At 52.2% G+C, this 12336-nt stretch overlaps 1 protein-coding gene across 2 annotated transcripts; it reads right to left on the bottom strand.

Moving 5' to 3' along the window:
- Nucleotides 1-655: 655 nt before the first annotated feature.
- LOC122203725 (gastrin releasing peptide) lies at nt 656-10862 on the bottom strand. 2 transcript variants are annotated; one of them, XM_042910756.1, is made up of 3 exons: nt 10724-10862; nt 5224-5444; nt 656-1069 (listed from the first exon to the last, which is right to left on the bottom strand). In XM_042910756.1, the coding sequence occupies exons 1-3, from the start codon at nt 10860-10862 to the stop codon at nt 1016-1018; spliced, it is 414 nt and encodes a 137-aa protein (XP_042766690.1). In that variant the 3' UTR covers nt 656-1015. The 2 variants fall into 2 exon arrangements, with proteins under 2 accessions (XP_042766690.1, XP_042766689.1); XM_042910755.1 differs by having other exon boundaries at nt 657-1069; nt 5205-5444.
- Nucleotides 10863-12336: the final 1474 nt, after the last annotated feature.

The raw sequence follows: 12336 nt of genomic DNA, 5'->3' as shown, positions 1-12336 counted from the left end.
TGTGTGAATGTCATGATAAATTTGGAACCGGTGAGTGTTACCAACCACCAGGCCGTGTCCTCTGGAAATGGAAGGGAATCTCCCGAATTCATCTTCTCCTCTTGCTGTGGAGCTGGCTAAATCTGTCGGTGGCGACCACTTTCCTCCCAGATTGGCCATGAAGTTTTGAGGAAAGAGCCCTATTTGCTAGGCTTAAGTATACTGAAGGGGAGGTTAAAAACGAGACAACGTGGGCAAAGTTAAATGCTGCAGAAAATCTGGTGCCTTTGGATGTTTGAATCCTACTTCCATCTACTATGTGACCTTGGCTGAGTCACTGGACCTCTCTAATGCTGTTTCCTCATCTATTACATGAGAATGCTCCTTCTCAGCTTATAAAACTGTTATGAGGAGAATATTGATAACATTGGCCAAATACCCAGTCATGGTAAAGGCTGAAGAAATGGGAATTATTGACAAACAGGCCTCTACCTTCAGCCTAACCCATGTAATGGCAAGGATAAGGGAATATGAGCTTCTAGTTGAAGCCTCTAGAAAGGTTATAAGCCAACCAAGGATGCAGTAAGTGACCTTCGGAGGGGAGAGTTAAAAATGCAGCCTGCCTTCATCAGTGAGCACACAAGTTCATTATCAAATTGTTCATTAACCTCTGCCACATCTTTTCATTTGGAATCGAAATAAGAGCACTACCGGCCCTTTGGACATCGTGCTTACATCTTTATTGTGAGTGCTAACAGGTTGGGGGCTAGACGCTAATGGACAAATAGCCCAGATGTAAAGAGCGTTCCCTGGAAGACTCTTAATGGACAATTAATTATGCACAGCGAACAAGTTCAGAGCAGAAGATGCCACTTGAAAATTGTGAATTTAGTCCAGGTTGAAAGATACAGGAATGGTTAAGTGTTTTGCACACAGAAAATCTGGTTGGCGATCCAGTGGAACTGATGCGTGTAGAACACAGTCTCTTAAGGGTTTTGCTTTGCTTCTTTGAGAGAGGCTGTTGTTGTCTGTCAGTTCAGCTGGGGGTCCCTTCCGTCACGTTGAGAATCTGGAGCAGAGAGTCCACCAGCTTGAAAAATACGAGAAAGAGTTAAGCAAACATCGTTCGCGGTACTGAAGTTCTAATGCTAGAAGCAAACGCATTCCCAACAAACAAACCATCAGCGTCACTCGGGAGCTTCGCAGAAAAGCAACTTCCTAGGCCTACGCCAGATCTACTGAATTGGAAACTCAGGGTGGAGCCCAGCGATCCGGGCTTTCCGAAATGCTCCAAATGATGCTGAGTACATTCACGCTGGAGAACCACAGCCGTCCCCCCAAGAGAGAGAAACTCACTTCCTCTTTTTCTGGAGCCCCTACCTCTTTCGGCTCTTTCTAATTTTGAAATACGTCTTTGTTCCCATAGAGCACCCTCTATATGCTGAGATGAGAAAACGCTTTTCAAAAAGAGCTTATTACACTTGCCAAGATTCTCAGACACTTCAGGCTCCCCAATGGTTAGACCAGCCATTTGTTTCTAATAAAGGAATTACCGCTATTCTCAGACCAGTTATTAGCTGCTCTGTGGCTCAACTGTTTTGACCAGGTGCTAATGAGGCCAGGGCCTGGGGTTCAATTCCCACACCGACCAATTAGTTTTGCTCTTCTCCACAAGCCCAGGCTGCACTATTAAGGGTTCGCCAGCCTGCCTGACGATGCTACCATCCATCTCGAAATATGAGCCACGGGTCATAAAAGGGGCCAGGGGAGGGTGAGGGGAAGAATCCAGGAAGCCCCTGCATTGGCTCAAAATATTGAATCTGAGCTGTCTGGCTCAAGGGAATGGAAGTCAAGCTACAAGGAAAAGAGGAATTAGTAACCTAGGAAGATCAACGCCTGGAGGCGGCGGGGGGGGGGGGGGGTGTCCGTTATTGGGGCGGGAGGAGCTCTCTTTGAGGTGGGGGGTAACTTCACTCTGCTCCCTCAGAGCAACTGTTGGGGCAATCGGAGAATTTTTAGTTATTCTTCAGGACATGTTGCTGCTTCTCCTGTATCTGGAACTTCCCTTGGAGCGTTTCACACATTACAAAATAAAACCTTTCAATTCTCTGTGTTGATCTGATGGGGCAGTGGGAGTCATCCCTTCAAAGTGAGGGCAGACTTGCCTTCAAAAAGTTTCCTTCCTTTCTGTAACACCCTCTGCAATGCACTCACAGGCCCTTTCAGGTCCACCAAATAAGAGAAAAAAACTAAGGCTGCAGAGAACATTGCTGTAGGTCCGGCAACCCACAGGCCAGCTTCAACCTTCACTGAAACTCAAGACAATCCACAGCCACATCCAGGGCTATGGATCAGGCCCTCGGGCTGACCTGAACATTGCTTCGTGTGCTAGAAACCATAGGGTAAACGTTCCATTAATTTTTTTTTGAGATAGGGTACAGTTAAAAGATTAAGGTTGGGGCACCTGGGTGGCTCCGTCGGTTAAGCGTCCAACTTCAGCTCAGGTCATGAGCGCTCGGTTCATGAGTTCGAGCCTCAGGTTGGGCTCTGTGCTGACAGCTCAGAGCCTGGAGCCTGCTTCGGATTCTGGGTCTCCCTCTCTCTCTGCCCTTCCCCCATTTTCTCTCTCTCTCTCAAGAATAAACAAACATTAAAAAAAAAAGATTAAGCTTAACCTTGAAAATGATTGGCCATAGTTACTAATAAAGTTCTGAAGCTTATTTGCCAGGATAGAGTGGTCTAGATTCAGTGCACATTTACATAAATCTTTTCTGAACTAAGTAAATAACTTTGTCACCAAAACATAGGAAGATGCTCAGAGTTTCTGACTACAGCTCTGGGAGACTTGGCAAGAGGACTTGATGCTTTAGTACCGAAATGGGTGAGGAGAGCATATGTGGATAGAATTTAATTTTAAGAAAAGTCCTTCAGTCCCTGAAAATTCCGGCTGCTACCTTCTGGCAATGCTTGGCTAAGTTATTAAACCTCTTTCTAACACTGAGCGATGTATGGATTTCTAATAGATCTATTCTCGTGGTACTCCCTCTTTGTGAATAAGGCAACTGTAAGGTGTTTTCAATTTGCACATCCACATTCTTTCACGAAGATGGAATTTCCAAAGCAAGGAGGGTAACAGACTCTTTTGGTCTAGGCAACAACGACTCCAACCATTGACTTTTTTCATATCGCTGGAAAATGTATCCAAAAGAATGGTACCCATGTGTGCAATAGTTAATTATTCAACCTAAGGTGGAATGAAATGGAATGGGCTTTCTAAACTTGTAAAGAAGACCAAAACATAAAAGACGTAGTAGGAAAGCGAGGCCTGATTATAAAAAAGATGATTTTTTCCCCTCCGGTCACATGAATGCTGATAAACATTGTCCCCCTGAAACACTCACTGTCTGTGACTGCCCACTCAACCCACCCTGTACTACGACCACTCAGAGATCTCTCTAGACCTATTCTTTCATAATTGGCTTCGCTGCTTACAGAATGTTCTTCTGAATATGGCAGGAAAATTTTGATCTTTAAGGACAGAGCTGAATTTTTTTGAAAACCCTCCAAAGTTATGCAGGGCCGGGTTTGGAGGAATAAAGCAACTCAAAGGGATGTTGTAGTGTCATTCAAAAATGAATGAGCCGGGGGGCCCCTGGGTGGCTCTGTCGGTGAAGCGTCCGACTTCAGCTCAGGTCATGATGTCACGGTTCGTGGGTTCGAGCCCCGCGTCGGGCTGTGTGCTGACAGCTCGGAGCCTGTAGCCTGCTTCGGATTCTGTGTCTCCCTCTCTCTCTCTCTGCCCCTCCCCCACTCACGCTCTGTCTCTCTCTCTCTCTCTCTCTCAAAAATAAATAAACATTAAAATCAAATGAAAACAAAACGCATGAGCTATGAGTGTACGTCCATTTCAGCATCTGTGAAATTGCTTTGGAGGGTTTTGTGATGGCAATTGTCATTAGTCTTCAAAGGAGAAGGCACTGCTGTTGGACATCCCGCCACAGTAAGTCCATAAAGTCAGCTGACCAAGAAGAGGCCTCAGCCAGGGACTGAGGAGTCAGTCACAAAACCCCCAAGCCCTCGGGGCCATGTCACCGCCCCAACAAAGAAGGGAGCTGGTCGTGACACCTAGACCGCAGATGTGAGCGAGAGCATCACTCAGGACTTGGTGCAAAGTTGCTACTTATTTCTGTATCCGTTGATTTAATCCAGATCTTCTTTGTGAATGAAGGCTACTAGAGTCTTCCTCCCGAGGTCCTTCACACTACTTCTGCAGCCTGCATCCTTCATATTTGAGGTCAGCGAGGACCAGCCGGTCCCCAGGAGACGTTTCACACGGCAGCATACCGTCCAAGGGACACAGCGCCGGCCCCTGCCCTGCTCTCGCCGCTGAAGAGCTATGTGCCTACTCTCTGTTTCCTCACCTTTAAAATGGAGAGAACAGTAGGATTTTCTCGAATCTTCCTCCGAAGGCTGCTGTGAGCATTCACAGAGAAAATGCGGACAAACTGCTCGGGCCAGTACTTAGTTTAAGGTACAAGTTGCCCATCACTAGGATTGCAGGAATTTGCAGTTTTATTATTTTTGCCGTTTATATAAATTTCACGGAAACTTCTTAAAGGGTAATGAGAATCACCTCATTTGCCGTTGCCCTGCTTCCTTTCTTTATATCTTCTTCTCCTTTTCATCCCATTTCCTGTCTTTGTATCTAAGCAACGCCAATTTGGTATGATTGGTTTCGCTTCCCTTCTACAAGAGTGCCACTTTGCGTAAAAGGTCGCCAACCAGAATGCTCTCTTCTAAAAGCCTGCGTGAAGCGCCCCTCCCACTAGTGCTCACCCAAAACAAACCTAGGAATTGACTCAAATAATTTCTGGCCTCACCATCAAAATATTCTGGGAGGGCCCGGCGGGCTAAAAAAAAAAAAAAAAAAAAAAAAATCTCATCAGGGCACAATCACTATTAAACACAGTAACTAATAAAACTCCTAAACTGGAGTGTGGAACCAATACCCTTTTGAGATGCAAGGAGGAAACATCGCCTATTCTGGTGGAAAGAAATAACACGGAAGTGTCTGCTCGTTTCTCAGCGTGTATGGATGTCTGCCTAATTAAGTGGCTGCGAAGGCCTGCATCTAAACAATTATATTCTTCTCTGCTCACACCCTAACCTCCTTCTGACCCTCCCCAAACACCCCCACCCCACCCCACTTCCCCAGCACATTGTACCTTTACGTTTTGAACCTACAACTTTAAAGGCGCTGCCATCCTGGGAATCCCAAGGAGACTGGCGGATGGCCAGGAGCTCCCTTTGAGGCGGCTGATAGCTTCCGGTCCCCTTTCCTTCCATGAGGCTGAGCAAATTCCTTGCAGCTTCTTCCCAAAGCATATACTGCAGCTGCTGCTTCAGACTCCCCCCTTCATAAACATACGGGGACTCTCTCGTGCTCTTTTTCCCCATCAGGTGCCCTGTAAAAAGAAACACGAAAACAGAATGCCACCGACTGAGCCCAGGGGAACGAAGAAACCAGAAATTTCAAAGGACCCCCCTTTAGGTTTGTACTGCTTCCTCCTAGGTGCAGAATAAACAGCATTTTATTATCAGAAGTTAGTTCTGGCAAACGTCTGGCATCTTCTGTTCCCTGTTCGAAATGTGCGATCAGCTGGACAAAATTTAAAACTGCAACTCAGGGGACCTTGGTTTGGTCCCAGCACCTCGGCTAACCGGCTAGGTCACCTCTGCCAAGTTACTGAGCATCCCCAGGGCTCAATTTCCTCAACTATCGAATGAACAGGTGGGACTAGATGAGGCCTGAGGAACCTTCCATGTCTAAAATGCCACCGCCGATTCTGTGTGCACGGAGTCCTGTTCCCACCCTCGTGACGGAGGTTCAACATCTTCCTCAGCCAATTGTGGACTGCTACCGAAAAGAAAAGCCTCGATGCTTTCTCTCATGTGATGAAACGAGATGTTGCTCTCCTCTTACCTCTAACACAATTGCACCAAAGGAAGTTTTCATTTCAACTTTCTTAGAATTTGGGCTGAGATTGAATCCAAGAAAGGTCGCTCAGAAATTCTCATTTGTTGGGTATGTAATGAAAAAAACGATTCGAAACAGGTTCCGAGCAACACGTAGCAGCCCCGTACGTGCAGATTTTTCTCTGGGATGTTTACAAGACTCCGTGAAAGTCTACCGATGGCTCCAGGGATGCGTTCCCGCCACATAAATGAATAAAAGTTGCTGTGCAGGAGGCCAGGCCACTAAAAACATGGCAATTCATGTAGGCAAGTGGGATAGCCATAGTGTCAGATGTGGGTATGGAATCCAAGGTCTGCTCTGCTTGCTAACACATTAGCCCCGTGCTAATAATACTCACATTAGGGGCGCCTGGGTGGCTCAGTCGGCTAAGCGTCCGACTTCGGCTCAGGTCACGATCTCACTGTCTGTGGGTTCGAGCCCCGTGTCGGGCTCTGTGCTGATGGCTCAGAGCCTGGAGCCTATTTCAGATTCTGTGTCTCCCTCTCTCTGACCCTCCCCCGTTCATGCTCTGTCTCTCTCTGTCTCAAAAATAAATAAACGTTAAAAAAAAATTAAAAAAAAATAATACATTATCTGACTTTCGTCAGTGTTCCCCTACCCCCAGCTTTCTGCAGTTGGAACTTATCGGACTTTTAAACTCCTAAGACTAGGAGACCAACGATGCCTTTGACTGAAAGGTCGCAAGGAAAGCTCTTTGCGGTTCCGATGCTGCCCGGCCTTAGAAGCATTTAAGGTAAACGGCGTGGGAATAATATGTAACAGACCCTAGTCAGTGAACCTGACGAGAGCTCTGTCCGCCAACAGCGACGGCCTTGCTGTGACTTTACGGCAAGCGGGTGTTTACAGGACATTTCACTCGATCTACCCCACAATAAGTTGGACGAAAACGAGACTTGTCAAAGGTCACCCACGCGTAAGCGAAGACCCTAGGATTAAAATCAGCTCACAGTCTAGACTCTACCATATTATGACTCTGCTTCAAAGCGTCTTTGAACTTCCTGAAAATACAAGGCAGGTAGAAATCAGCCTGGGGTCTGGAGAGAAGGGTAAGGCCTACAAAAGGCTGATGTTAGAACGAGGAACCGGGGATCATATATCGGTCGATCGTGACTCCTTAGGTCACTCGGAGACATTAATTCGGTGAGTATCGGGGAGCCTTCACACGGGGTTTTACTGAACTGCCGTCTGAACACTTGCCAACCCACTTAGGACATGCCACCCCACACAGTTGGGACGTGCTCCCGACCGAACGAGTGGAATCCTGAAGGCCTGGCACCTCACCTATCTGCGTGGTCACCGGCGGGGCCCGGGTAGCCACGAAATAACCTTGTTCTTAGCCCTAACAGTGATTACGGGGCACAACTGCTCAGGAAGCAGCGAAGCATTTGGCTTTATTTATATGGAGGAAATTGAATCACGATAATGGGAAGGCAGGATTAGAACCTGATGCTCCAGTGATGACCTCGGTCCCTCTTGCTCTCCCTCATTGCTCTCATCAGGATGCTAGAACTGAGAAAGGTGTTATTGACAATGAAGCAGGGGGTGGGGGTGGGGGCAACGGAGATGTTTTTACAAATAGGAACTACATTGTTGTCATGCCCGAATAATTTGGTGGACTTTTCTGAAACGGGGAGATAAAGCAATCCTCCCTTCTGTGACTGATTGAACATAGGACCTTGTGACAGTGTGCATATTTGCACGTTTGGTGGGTGGGTGGTGTTCCGACTCCTACCCCCAGCTCCACGGTCTGCTTATGAGGACTGGAAGTGCACCATCCACAACGTCCCAGGGAAGCACACACTCCTTGGGTCCTATTCACTTTAGAGCTGGCAACTACCAACGAAATAACCGTCTCCATGGCAACGTGGATATGGATGACCCGTCCACCTCTATTTCTCCCATCACCGTTTGTTACGTGTCCATATCATAGTAATAGAGACCTCAGCATAGACAAAAGACAGGCCCCTGAAAACAATAAAACATTGCCCAGAAGTAAAACAAACAAACAACTTTTGTCCTTATAATCGCTTAAAAATACCACTAAAATAGCAGGTTTGAAACATAAAGCAATTTTCCTGAGCTCCAAATTTGACGATCACCTCAACTTAGGAAAATATCCATTAAGACATAAAGTGTTGAGCACTTCTAAGAGCTGGGTTTTTTTCTGGAGTGATCCTTAAACTATATCTCACAGTTTCTGGGGGCAGCCCTACAATGGAAAGGCACCTGCAGCTGAACCCCGGTGTTTCCGAATGCAGCCTGCCAGGACACGCTTGGGCATCAAAGTTAGAGCCACTGCCAGGAGCATTTCATGGGAGCGGAGGGGAGAGTTACCAGCGTCGGTGTGGACCTCTATTTTCATCGCACAAACAAAACATTTCCATAAACATCAAGCCACGTAAGAATTTAAGTTTTCCATCTGCTAACTTGCTTTCCGTTGCCACACCATGCCTCTCTCAGCTGAAGAAGCAATTCCCTTAGCAAACCTGCAAATTGGTGCTGACAGCTTCCTCATGGACAGCAATATGTAGCTTTCGTTTGATATAATTAACATGAAACTGCAAGTCTTCAGGGATTGAGGAGGACAGACATTTACTTATGGTAGTGGAGGGCTAAATTTAAAACCTAACAACATCATTCATGCTTATGAGTGCTCAGATTCCCACGGAGAGCATGTCTGTCCAAAGCAAACTTTCTCTCAATCACAATGTTATTTTAGACCCAACTGTGATTTTCTACTTCACCTCCCTCTGTCTCTTGTTCTAATCAGCTCTGTGCAGCCAGCCAAGAGAGAAAAAGAGTGCATTCGAGAACAAATAGGAAAATAAGAAAATTTGGGGTGGCCACTGGTCGGTATGTTCTAGGAAAGTTCAAGCACCACCAGGAAGGAAGGGTGTTTAAATGCCAGACACCCTAAGTCCCGGGGGTGGGGGTGGGGGGGGGTGGGGTGGGGGGGACAGATGTGCTGTGGGACTACAGCCGTGGAGGTTGGCTTGCATCAGAAACGACCTGACTCTAGCTTCCCAAATAACTCTCTTGTTCTGCTTTTAGCCTGCAAGGGTTACCTAATAATAAGCCCTTTTTTTTAGTACAAAAATATGGAGGAGCAAAAGGAGATTGGAAATCTGAGAGCGCACCGGCTGATGGCTGGACTGGACGGTGGCCACTCCCTCTAAATTCCCAGAAGCCCCTTTCAAGTATCAATTCTAGGCTTGGCTGCTGTAATGCCTCGCAAATATCCTTCTCTCTTCGAGGGTAGGGGTTTTTCACCTTCACCCATCCCGGCCTCTCCCCTCCATGCCTGCTGGGTTCCGGGTGTCCCTCCGAGATCACAAACACCTTCACCTCGGGGCTGCCCAAGCTTGGCAGACAGTTCTTGTAGCGACGATGAAAACTAACTACCCCGTTGCACATCTCCCCCCCCCCCCCCCCCCCCCACGCCGAGCTCTGGATTTCTCTGCCGGCACACCCAGCAGTGGAGCCGAGGGCGTGATAGTTCCAGCCTCACCTCTTCCCAGAAATCCGTCCTGGTCCTCACACCATCTGTGAACCGCCCGATACTTGGATTAGCAAGTGTCTTTCCAACACACCCTCCCACACTCTGAGTAGATGGCTAGAGAAATAGGGAAACACACACACCACCGCCGCCACCCCTAAAACCTCTTCGGCATGGACCAGCTTCCCGGGAAGTGTTGGGGCTGTCGGCGGTGGCCCTATGGGGAGGTGTCTGAGGAAGCTGGACGCTACGTATTGGCCAGACGGAGCCTGTGGTTGGCGCGGCGGAGACCCCCGGGGTGACGCTGGGCCAGCGCGAGGCTGCGGGATCGCTACCTTCCGGCCGGTCGCGGGGAAAGCTGTGAGTGCGCGCCCCGCCGCCCGTCCCCCGGACGTCGCCGGCCCCACCGCCGCGCCCGGTCCTCGCCGCCGGGGTTCGGGGCCGGGACAGCGCACCTCCTGGCCCGGACCCGGAGGCCGGGACGAATGGGCAGCGGGAAGGAGGAAGGAGCTAGGGGGCAGGGCGAGGTGGCAGGTCTGGGGAGGCGGAGGACAACGGGGTCTCGGGGGACGGAGAGGCCGGGATCGGCGCGGGGAGCGGGCGCCGCGAGCCTTCGAGAAGGGAGGGAGGGAGGGCCGGCCAAAAGGGCAGGGGAGAGGAAGCGGCCGCCGCGACAGGAGGACCGAGGGAACTGGAGAGAGCCACGGACACGCGGCGGCGTTCCAGCCCCGCGCGCTGAGCAGCCAGGGACCCCAGGACGCGCTCCCACACCTGTGGCTTCGCTCGGCTCCGGCGCGCAGCCCGCGTCCCGCTCCCGGGGTCCCCAGGGCCCCGGGACGCGCTCGGGGACCCGGCTCCCCACGTCGTTCAAGGACAGGCTGCGACGGCTCGGGTCAAAGGAGGCGTGGGGTCGGTGCGGAGGGAAGGCTGGGCTGTTGGGGCGCCGCGCGCCGGCCCGGGTCCCCGCGGGGGAGCGGGAACAGAGCGGGAAAGGACCACCCGCCCGGCCTGAGGCCGCTCGGGGACGTCTTCCCGGGACGCGGAAGGCAGTGGGGGGCGGGAGGGGGGTGCCGAGCTGGAAAGGTCGGGGCAGACCCTCCCCCCCCCTCCCCGCCGCCCAAAGCCGGCGCCCCAGGAACGCCGAGGGCTTGGGGAGACGGGGCCCGGGCGGCCGCGGTCCCGCCGAGGGCTGCGGCGCGCGGGACACTCACCCACGGCCCAGTGGTTGCCGCGCGGGTACATCTTGTCCAGCGCGGTGCCCGTGCCCGCCGGCAGCGGGGCGGCGGGGCCCCGGGGCGCCTGGCAGAGGACCAGCGCCAGCAGGACGAGGGGGAGCTGGCGGCGGCGCATGGTGCGGGCGGGGAGGCTGGAGTGCGCGCTCGGCACGGAGCGGCGGCCGAGGACCCGGACTCGCAGAGCGTCGCCGCCGCCGCCGCCGCCAGGCCCCGACTTTATACGGCGGCGCGGGCGGGGGCGGGGCGGGGGGCTCCCGCGCCGCGGCCCCGAGCGCTCTGACGTCTCCGCGCGGCGAGCCGAGCCGGGGCGATGGGGGCAGCCGTCTCCGGGGACCATCCGTCTTCCCGCCGAGGGGGAGGGCAAGGCTGTGTCCACCCTGCCCCTCGCCGCCTCCCCCCCCCCCGGAGTCGCGTCCGCCCGGCCCACGCGGGATTCATTCTGCCCACCCTCGACGCCTCCGCTCCGACACGATTTCCCGAACTCCTCCCCGGCGCCACCGGGGGGTGGGGGTGGGGAGGGGTCTGCCGTGTTAGCTGCCTTCGCATCCTGCGGGGGGGGGGGGGGGGGGGGCCGCGACCCCTGGCCGGATCGCAGAGGTTGGGCGGGGAGGAGGGGGTAAGCCCCCGGAGGATGGACGCTTCCAGGCTGGGCTTTACTGCGGGGGCGGGGGGGGGGGGGGAGGCCCCAGGAGAGCGAGGGACTTCTGATTCTCACGCCTTTCCCCCTCCGTGGATCAGCTCCCTCGTGGCGGCCCCAGACCAAGGACCCTCGTCTCCCTCTTACGGACCCCCCTTCTCACCACCGCCACCAGCAATAGCCTCACCCCGCCTGGGGTTTCAGAGCCGCCCTTGCCCGCTTGTATGATGAACTGCAGGACGAGCGGGGACGGGTAGGTTGTGGGAACCCAGCTAACGGTAATGTTATTATGCACCTGGCCCCTCTCATAAGCATATTGCTTCCGTGAAGAAGCTGCTTTTATGCCGAGGTCCCTAGGCTGCGACCACCAGAAAGCTCGAGCTGTCCCTAACCCGCGAGGCACACACCTCTCCAGAGTAGCTCAACTCCCCTCTGCTCCTTGTGTTCTCAGCTCTGAAGAACGGTTAAGGGCGGGACTCCCGTCCCGATGCCCTGGACACAGAGGGGGCGAACGCCACAGCAATGCCACAAGAAACAGAAGCTGGTAGGATGCTGTTCCACGTTCGGGCTGCCAGAGCTGGGGGTTCGTTTGCATGCTCCTGCACCAAGTGCGGGTGTTCCTCGCCGGCCTCTGGTGTGGGCGCCTATGAAGTCGAAATCCTACATTTTCCTCCACCGGTGATTCGCTGTATTTGTGCGGTTCTTAGAGAGCTTCACGTGCACGTGGCACCACTGACTATCCTTGGGCTTGGACGAGTATTTCCATGCCCGTGTCTGGCTATGAGATTTTAAAAAATGCTAATTTTATGATCGCAGTGATCAGCCAAGGAAAGACAGTACTACCATCCTGAGAGAATGACCCAGTGAAAATCCGGAGGAAAAGCCCACACTTGGTCTTGGCCTGGACTCCCGTCTCTCCTGGGTCCCCTGTCTCTTCATCCCATCAGTAAGC

This window comes from Panthera leo, chromosome D3 (assembly GCF_018350215.1).
Source record: "Panthera leo isolate Ple1 chromosome D3, P.leo_Ple1_pat1.1, whole genome shotgun sequence".
Taxonomy (NCBI): Eukaryota; Metazoa; Chordata; class Mammalia; order Carnivora; family Felidae; genus Panthera; species Panthera leo.
The sequence above is the reverse complement of the archived record's forward strand: the minus strand, read 5'-3'. Positions and strand labels throughout refer to the sequence as shown.

Coding starts and splice junctions, on each gene's coding strand:
- LOC122203725 (XM_042910755.1), bottom strand. CDS start 10,862: ATGCGCCGCCGCCAGCTCCCCCTCGTCCTGCTGGCGCTGGTCCTCTGC. Junction 5,445..10,723: donor CGGCAACCACTGGGCCGTGG/GTGAGTGTCCCG, acceptor TTCTTTTTACAG/GGCACCTGATGGGGAAAAAG. Junction 1,070..5,204: donor TGTAGGTTCAAAACGTAAAG/GTACAATGTGCT, acceptor GTATTTTTCAAG/CTGGTGGACTCTCTGCTCCA.